The 9,174-nt window shown below is 37.8% G+C and overlaps 1 protein-coding gene across 1 annotated transcript; it reads left to right on the forward strand.

The window, feature by feature from the left end:
• Nucleotides 1-315: 315 nt before the first annotated feature.
• On the forward strand, nt 316-5,128 carry LOC105113492 (uncharacterized). The gene is made up of 4 exons (XM_011009692.1): nt 316-977; nt 1,497-1,568; nt 2,121-2,192; nt 2,711-5,128. The coding sequence occupies exons 1-4, from the start codon at nt 965-967 to the stop codon at nt 4,855-4,857; spliced, it is 2,304 nt and encodes a 767-aa protein (XP_011007994.1). The 5' UTR covers nt 316-964; the 3' UTR covers nt 4,858-5,128.
• Nucleotides 5,129-9,174: the final 4,046 nt, after the last annotated feature.

The following is a 9,174-nucleotide window of genomic DNA, read 5'->3' on the forward strand; positions in this document are numbered from 1 at the left end:
AGAAACTATATAAATCAAATATTTTATAAGAATTCCAGCAAAAGTGAAGGGGAACCTGACACGACTCCCATTAGAGTATACCGTATTAACCAGCTCTCTAGTCAATGGAGCGTGTTATCACTCCCTCACCTTCCCATTGTCATCCCTGAATTAATTACAATGAATTTTAATTAAATTATGAGTCGATTCGAGTTTTTAATTACATCAGACTGAGTTGTTTTAAGGAAACCAGTACAAGGATTGAACATCCATCAAGCACAAAAAGACCAAAAGCAATAGGATTGAACTTTGAAGAATGACCAAAATAGGGTATTTGTGCATTTCTTTTCTTGTTAAAAAATGAGAGCAGGAGGAAGCGATCAAGGGGTGCGTGTGTGTGGTGAACACGCATGGAAAAACAGCAGCAGCTTCGAGAGACAAGCTTGAAGAGGAAAATAAAAAACATCATATGTCAGTGGGACCAACTGCCAAAGAAGACTTGTGGGGACAAGACAAAATCAAAGAAAGAAGGAGAAACATTGTTGAGGTTGTGGTTTCTTTTCTTCAGCTTTTAAAGAGCAGTGAAAGAGCTTTTGTTTTGCTTCTTGTCCTTCATTTCTTTGTTGTTATTCATCTGTTTCGTTTTTTTTTTTAGTTGCTGCTGTCTTACTGTCTCTTCTTTTCAAAACAAGAAAGAACCCATCTGGCAATAACCATTGCTTCTTCTGCTTCTGCTTCTGCTTCTGTTTTTTCTTTTCGTTTTTCTGATAATGTCTCCCATTTGGGTCTCTTCTTCTCCGATGTACAGTTCAAGATCTGTCCTTTTCCTTCCCTTTACTGTTCCACAATCTCCCTCTACACAAGAAACTGTTTTTCTTTTCACAATGCAGTGGTTATGTTGAACAATGCTTGGTTTTAGATACTCCAAGATCTGCAGATTAACATTGTTGAAGATAGCATTTTGGCTTGAGTTTGAGTTGTAGCCATGGAATTATTAGGTGAGTTCATTTTTTGGCACAAATGTGATTGAATGGCATTATTCTTTCTGACTCTCCTTGTTAGCATTTTTTTGTTGTGTAGTTAATTAAGCCAGATGTACCTAATATATAATATTTAGATATGTTGGGAATTTGGAATCTTGCTAGGATATATAGATTACATTATTTGCTTTAACCTCAGCTATCTGTCATATAGATAGATTGTGTTTTATGTTATTTTTTTTTACTTATTGCAGAATTAATCAAATTCCCAAAGGAAATCAACTTTTTTGCCAAGAATAATGCTTTTTTGCCACCATGGTTTTGTTTGTGTTTTCTTCCAGCATTTATCCTGGTCCTAGGCTATAATAGTTTTGCATAGAGAGATGGGCTATACCCTTTTTTGCCGAGTTTCTTTAGCATTACAATCTGCATTTGCCTTATTAGAAGGATGCTTGTTTCTCTATTTTTTCAAAGTGTTGGCAGCAACAAGATTGAAGTATAATTTATGCACTCAATTAATGGTTAATGTTGATTCAGGATCTCAAGAAAATGATGTGGGCTCATCCCCTGGGCAAAGTTTGAATGGGAGTTTTAGAAAGACAAGATCAGGTTGGTATTTGGATTATGGAATGCAATTCTTGCGAGCTGTGCATTTACCTTCTCGTTTATAACTATAATTGTGTTTTTACGGTATAGTTCAAGAGGGTTTTTGCACTTGGATTGCTTTTGATTGCTCTAAAAACTTGTCTAATGACTCTCACTTTGGTTACCTGCAGTGGTGCTCTACACCTGTGTGATCAAGTCAGTTTGGATGTCCTTAACATTGTCTTAGGCCTCTGACTTCAGTTACTTGTTGTACTTTCAATAATTTGACGTACTTGACTATTTGGGTTGTGGCTTTCTCTTACTTGGACAAGCAAAAGCTTTAGAAGTAAAGAGGATCTTGCTTTAGCCATGTTTGATTTTTCCGCCACCTTCTTGTTTAGCTCTGATTTTATCTTCTTTCATATGTCATTTTTCATGATGACAACATTGTCAGTGGATCTAAGCTTGTTATTCTAGCTTTAAATTTGCAAACCACCTTTCTTGGTTAATGAATTATTAATTATGTCCATACTTGATTGCTTTCCATGTTTTACAAGAGTGATGATTTTGGCTCAGGTATTTCGCAAAATGATTTGGACTCACCTCCAGGAAACAGTTTGAGTGGAAGTTTCAGGAAATCTAGCTCTGGTTTGTAATGATGGCTGATCCTTTTTCCTTTATCTTTGTCTCTTAAGTACTCTCAGTTGGTTCCTAAATTTCATCTCAGAACTTACAAATTAAATGTTTCAAAGTATAGTAGAACGAGATGGAATGCATTGTTTTCACTGTAAGATCATCGAGGTTTTGAATATTAAGATTTATTACTTTTAAAAGAATGAATCATCACCTAATTGATACAGATGATACAGACTTGGCACACATACTTTCCATCTTGCATCAGAGAGATCAATGCTTGACGATGAAATTTGAAATATGGATGATGAGCCAAGAAGCAGAAATATAGAAAAGAGATGTTTTGGACCTATTATTCTCAAGTACACGTGCATGGAAAGTACTAAGCAGCTCATTGCATGCTCACAGTTTACTGTCATTCTATTAAATAGTCCATGGAGATGTTCTGTCCTCGAACTAAGTATTAACCTGCTTTATTTCAGATTTTTCTCGATAATGATGAGTAACTAACACATGGATTTCTGTGGATATAGTGATGTCTGCCCGGAGTTTATCTAGCATTTCCACCTCAAGCAAGTCTGTTCCTGCTTCCAGAAGAGCATTTAAGGCACTTAAAGACTATGCAAGGAAACTTGTCAACCTCGAATTATTCACACAGGGTCTTGAGGACTGGGTTTTGGAAAATTCAGTAGGAGATTTGTCCAACAAGGGACAGTTTTTCAGGTCTCCCTTCTCGATTGATGAATTGTGCAAGCTTGATTTAGCATTGGAGGGGGTCCTATTTCAGCAACTGTATCGTATGCCATGCTCAGCGTATGCTTCTGATGATTCAAAAGAAGACAAGTATTTTGCAATAGAAGATTTCCTTCATGCTATTGTAAATGGCCTGTGGCGTACATTTTGGCACAGAAGTGGGCCGCTACCATTCTTTTTATCCTGTCCTCGTCATCCTGGATCAAAATTTTATACCATGGAGAAGGCAGTGTCAAGGGGAAGGCTTGAAGAGCTCTGTGGTTTAGCTTTGGTACAAAGAACTGGGAGTGATATGCAAGTTCGTTGGGATCATGTTATGGAGTTTGCCTTATTTAGACCAGATATACTGTCAGAAAACGAGTTAAGATTATCTCCTGGCAGCATATGTGAAGCCCTCTTTTATGGTGTTCATATACTTATCACACAGAGTTTGAGCAAGTTCAGTACAGTTGGCAATGATTCTGTATTTATTTTGGTTTTTGATTCTAAATTTGGTGGGGTAGTGAAGCTTGGGGGTGATATTGGCAAACTTGAAGTGAACTCAGCTGATCCATACCAATCTGTGAGTGAATGGATCAAGTGTCATGCTGAAGTCGCAGTTTCCCCAGTTGACCAGGTATGGAACAAGCTAGGTAATGCAAATTGGAGAGACCTAGGAACTCTTCAAGTACTTCTGGCAACATTCCATTCTATAGTCCAGTGGATGGGGTCGCCAAGAAAGTCAATAGCCTCACTGGCTTCAGATCATGGTCTCCGTCTTCAGAAGCGTAGGATGGAGTGTCGCCTAATTGAAAATGAAAATGTAATGGTCTCCTTCCAACAAATAGTACATCAAGGAGAGATAGAAGAACTTGACCAAAGTGACAATCCTTCTTTGAAAAAGCGAGCATCAAATATGAAGCTTAGACAGGGTGATGTATTGATGTTGGATGACCAGCAGCAGGGCAATGAAAGTTTTCAAATACAGGATTCTTTGGTTGGAGGGAACTACTTTATGTATAGTGCTGTTTCTCCAGATTTTCCCGCAGAGTTATTCACTTTATATGTGGGTGCTCACCCATCCAGATTAGAGCCATCCTGGGAAGACATGAGTTTGTGGTACCAAGTACAGAGGCAAACAAAAGTGTTAAACATCTTGAAGCAACAAGGAATTTCATGTAAATATTTGCCAAGAATAGTTGCCTCTGGCCGGATTTTGCATCCTGGTCCATGTAAAAAGCAGAGTCCTGGAGGGCGTTGTGATCACCTATGGTGTGGAACTCCGATACTTGTGACGTCTCCAGTCGGGGAGCCACTCTCTTTCACAGTTGCTCGAGATGGCCCATTTTCCTCAGAGGAAGCACTTCGCTGCTGCCGAGACTGCCTAGCTGCTCTAAGAAGTGCATCAATTGCCAACGTCCAACATGGTGATCTTTGTCCTGAGAACATAATTCGTGTCATAGACCCCAAAGGGTCTGGAAAGATGTTCTTGCATGTTCCAATTTCATGGGGACGTGCAGTTCTAGAAGACAGGGATAGCCCGACAATAAATCTACAGTTCTCCTCATCACATGCACTTCAGCATGGTAAACTTTGTCCATCATCTGATGCTGAGAGCCTAATTTACCTACTCTTTTTTGTTTGTGGAGGGCCTATGCAGCAACAGGATTCCATCGAGTCTGCCTTGCAATGGAGGGAAAGAAGCTGGGCAAAGCGTTTGATTCAGCAACAGCTTGGTGAAATTTCAGCTCTTTTGAAGGCATTTGCTGATTATGTTGATAGTCTTTGTGGAACTCCATATCCAGTTGACTATGATATATGGCTGAAAAGACTAAACAGGACTGTGGATGGCTCAGCAGATAGAGGTAAAATGATTGAAGTAGTAGCAACGAAATTAAGATTGGAAGATGTTGCTGAATCTTCAGGAACTTCTGGAGGTGGCATTTAATCATGTCTATGGAGGTTTTTGGCAGGGTTTGTTTTTGTAACTTTATCTGAGTGATAACAGCCAATTTTTTTTTTTTCCAGAGGCTCTTGGATTCTTGTATCTACAGCCTGCTATCCTTCTCAAACATTAAATTGTTAAGAGTTGATTCTTACTGGCATATATTCTGTTGGCCAATTTTGAAGTGGATGCAATGTAAATGTTTCTTTATTGCAATTGTCAATTCCATTGTCTTTAGCAAGCAACAGAAACCAGCACAAACTTTTTCTTTAACTTTTGGTACAAACATGTTGAAATAAGGCTTTGGAATTCCAAGACAATTTTATTAACAAGAGAATGATGTACAATTGAAAATTGGGATGAAACCATAAAAAAAAGAAGCACAAGGGAAAATCATCAGATTTTGCTGACAAGAAACAAGTGATAGAAAGGCTAAAACTAGAATCAGATACAACACAACTGTAACTTCATTCCAGCTGCAATATCAGCACAAGCCTGAGTAGCTTCTGCAGCAGAGGTAAGGTAGGAGCAGCGGCATGCAGAGCTTCACAGAAGCAAATGGAAAGTAGAGAAGCAAGCAGAAACTGGTTATTTGAAGTCATCAAGAAAGCTCATGATGTCTACCATGGATTAGGAAGGATCCAACAGGGCGGTGGTTGAATCTTCAATGCATTAAATTCATAGAACTGCTTGACACGTCTGTCTTCCAAGTTATAAACACCCATATCATGACCACCATATGAGCAATCGTCATTTGTTCCCAGTAATCTTCAGTAAAGTAGATGGAGTTCTGTTCACGTCCTCCACAGTTTGGAACCGAGACTGATGCTGAGTGATTTGCACCAATAAAAAGCGCTCTATCCTCCAAGGATTCCATGTCCACCCATGTTTTCTGCTCAAAGTCCATTCTGAACAAGCGAAATTGTTATGTCCAATACGGACAAACCAAAGGCTGAATGTCTTTATCAATAAGCAAGTCGTCTTGAAGCACGGGGCTGGCACCTCCATGAACAAATTCCCCTACGCACCTTGCAACGAGAAGAACTGTGCCAGCTGATTCCACCAAATAAAATGTGGAGGTACAAAGATCTCAGGGGATACTCAGGTCAGTAAAGGAGGCTTTACAGTCATGGTTTAAGAGGAAAGCAATCACCTACCAAGTCCCACACCTCAAGAGAACCACTGTTTCCTAATGCATGCAGCTTATTTTCGTAGCGCATGATGTCATGGTACGGAGCATTCTTACCATCAAGATACATCCAAGAGCTTTTCCTATTACCTTCGCACTGACAGAATACAAGTTTCCAACTTTTGCGACAGATTAGTGATATCAGGATAAAGATCAATAATCCACTTTTAAAATTCAAACTTTCTTACATTCAGCAACAAACTGAGTCTTCTCCTCGAGTCTAGGTGTGAATTAGTTTTTCTGAAACCTATATGTACAGTTTCTTTAATAAATGAAAGGTGTGTGCAATATCATAAGAAAGCTCTCATCTTAGATGGTATCAAAGCAATCTGATTTTCTCCTCCATTAGTTTCCCTCTTCTTCTGCAAACCTTTGGTCTCAGCAATACTGAATTTCCTTCCTTCCTTTATCCTCCTCATCCAAAACATAACCATGACCGCCCAAACCAACTCCTCATGTACCACCTTTCCCTCCAACCTTTAACACTTTGAAGTTGTTACAGAACCATCTTAATCTAATAATTTAAATTATTAGGTGAGATTTTAAGATATGATTTATATTATTTTATAACACATTCCCTCAAGTAAAAACCATTTAATCTTGAAACTTACATAAGTTCATATTACTTTTGTACTTAGTTTTTATCAAATAAATGATAATGGTGAGATTCAAACTCGTGATCACTTAATCATCAAGGTTCTGACACCATGTTAAAAAGATTGAAATTAGTTTTCGATTTGAATACCTCTCAATGGAGGTTTGTCTCTCTTTAAATAGTTAGAATTCCTTTTATTTACAACCTAATTATTAATTACATGCATGATTTTCTCTATCAAATCATTCAAAATCCTTAACATTGCTCCACCAACCATATAAATCCCTAAAATTGCTCTACCAACCATAAAGATCCTGTAAATATAAATTATTGCTATATATAAAATATTGCCTAATCTGGTAATAGAGGTTCCTCTCATTACCATTAATACAAACTACATCTATTGAAAATTTTAATTTAAAACTTTATCAATTAGATATGATCTCATTGGATATATTGATGGATCAACACTCTGTCTTTCAAACACTATTATTGCAGACAACATCACGATCACAAATCCTTCTCACAAACTTTGGATTCACTAGGACTACCTATTGCTCAATGCCTTAATTAGCTCTCTCTCGCCTACCATCATTCCATTTATTGCTTATGCAAGGATTGCTAAAGAAGCATGGACTATATTTGCCAACACATATGCTAAACCTTCTCGTGGTCACATCAAACAAGTCAAAAACCGACTAACAAACCCAACCAAAGAAACTCCGACCATAATTGAATATCTTCATTCTATTAAAGCCCGTGCTAATGAACTGGCTATACTAGGTGCACTAGTGGATCCAGAAGATCTCACTGACAAAATACTAGATGGTCTAGAAGATGACTACAAAGAACTTTTTTGAGCAGTTCAGGCTTGTGACACACCTATTTTCTTTGATGAGCTTCATGAAAAACTCCCTTCTTTTGAAGCCTCTACAACAACAACATCTAATTCGGCCAATCCCTTTTCATAACAACCAACCCCACACAAAAGACAACTCATGCATGGTGTGCACCCTAAATAAACAATACTCATCCCTCTTATTCCTTCCCTACCAATCCTCTACACTGGCGTTCTCCAACTACCACCAATTTCAGACCTCTTCTTTTATCAGATACATACTCTTACTATTGCCAAAACCTATCTCAATCAAAACAATATCAAGGCTTTTGCTAAATCTATGGCATTCAAGATGACACAGCCTAACGATGTCCCTCATTCCAGCTGATACTAATTCAGTCCTCCAATATTGAGCCTTCAACAGTACAAAATTCCACATTTCCTTAGCAGCCATAAGTTAACTTTGTAGCCAACACCACATCAACCAATCCAACATGGCCACTAGACAGTGGTGCATCTTACCACGTGACAATAAATCTAAACAATTTATCCCTCCACCCACTTTACAATGGCTTAGATGATGTTATGATAGGCGATGATATCGGTCTCTCCATAACACACACCGGTTCTACAAATCTTTCTTCTCTCAGCTCCTCTTTTACATAGTCTAATGTCCTCTGTGTACCAACTATGAAACGAAACTTGATTTCTGTTTATCAGTTTTGTAACTTTAACAATGTATAAGTGGAATTACTACCCTCTTTATTTTTTGAAAAGGATCTTCACTTGAGGGCAATTCTATTCTAAGGCAGTATTAAGGATGGAATGTATGAATGACTAACTTCCAACCATATGTCCGCACCAATTCTAGCCTTCTTTACCACCAAAATCACCTGCACCAACTGGTATCATCGTTTAGGACATCCAACCTTTCCTATTTTAAAGCATATTCTCTCTAGTTATTATTTATAATCGTCTTCATCTATCACAAAAGATTTATCCTATAATGCTTGCCTCTGTAATAAAATTCATAAGTTACCGTTCTCTATTTCCTCTCTTGTGTCCACACAACCTCTATAAATAATTTTCTCTAATGTCTGAACTTCTCCAGTTATTTCTTCCAATGGCTTCAAATACTATGTCATCTTTTTCGATCACTTCACTAAATATATTTGGTTTTACCCTCTCATACGTTGATTTTCATGAAGTTTTTCAACGTTCCAAAACCATTGTTGAGAATTACTTTCACTAATGAATTATCACTCTTTATTATGAAAATGAAGGTGAATATTTTGGACTAAAAAATTTCCTTTCTCAAGTTGGTATCATTCACCTAACAACACCATTATATACGCCTGAGTTGAATGGCTATTTTGAACGAAGACATTGTCGCATTGTGGAAACCGACCTCACACTACTCTTTCATGCCTCCCTTTCAATAACATTTTGGCATCATGCATTTACTACTACTGTCTACTTAATAAATAGGATGCCTACCAACACTCTCAACCTCTCTAGCCCCTTTTGAATTAATTTTCAAAACAACACCAAATTATTTAAAGTTAAAAAGCTTTGGCTGCTTATGTTATCCATTGCTTCGCCCCCTATTCCTCATATAAGCTAAAATCAAAATTCAAACCCCGTGTTTTTATTGGCTACTCATTATCACAGAGTGCCTATCTATATTTTGAACTAACG

The sequence above is a fragment of the Populus euphratica genome, unplaced genomic scaffold (genome assembly GCF_000495115.2).
Source record: "Populus euphratica unplaced genomic scaffold, PopEup_1.0 scaffold419.1, whole genome shotgun sequence".
In the NCBI taxonomy this organism is placed as follows: domain Eukaryota; kingdom Viridiplantae; phylum Streptophyta; class Magnoliopsida; order Malpighiales; family Salicaceae; genus Populus; species Populus euphratica.

What these genes read in the sequence shown, in the direction of transcription:
- LOC105113492 (XM_011009692.1), top strand. An exon ending in TTTTAGAAAGACAAGATCAG is followed by an intron (nt 1,569 to 2,120) that starts GTTGGTATTTGG and finishes ATTTTGGCTCAG; the next exon opens with GTATTTCGCAAAATGATTTG. An exon ending in TTTCAGGAAATCTAGCTCTG is followed by an intron (nt 2,193 to 2,710) that starts GTTTGTAATGAT and finishes CTGTGGATATAG; the next exon opens with TGATGTCTGCCCGGAGTTTA.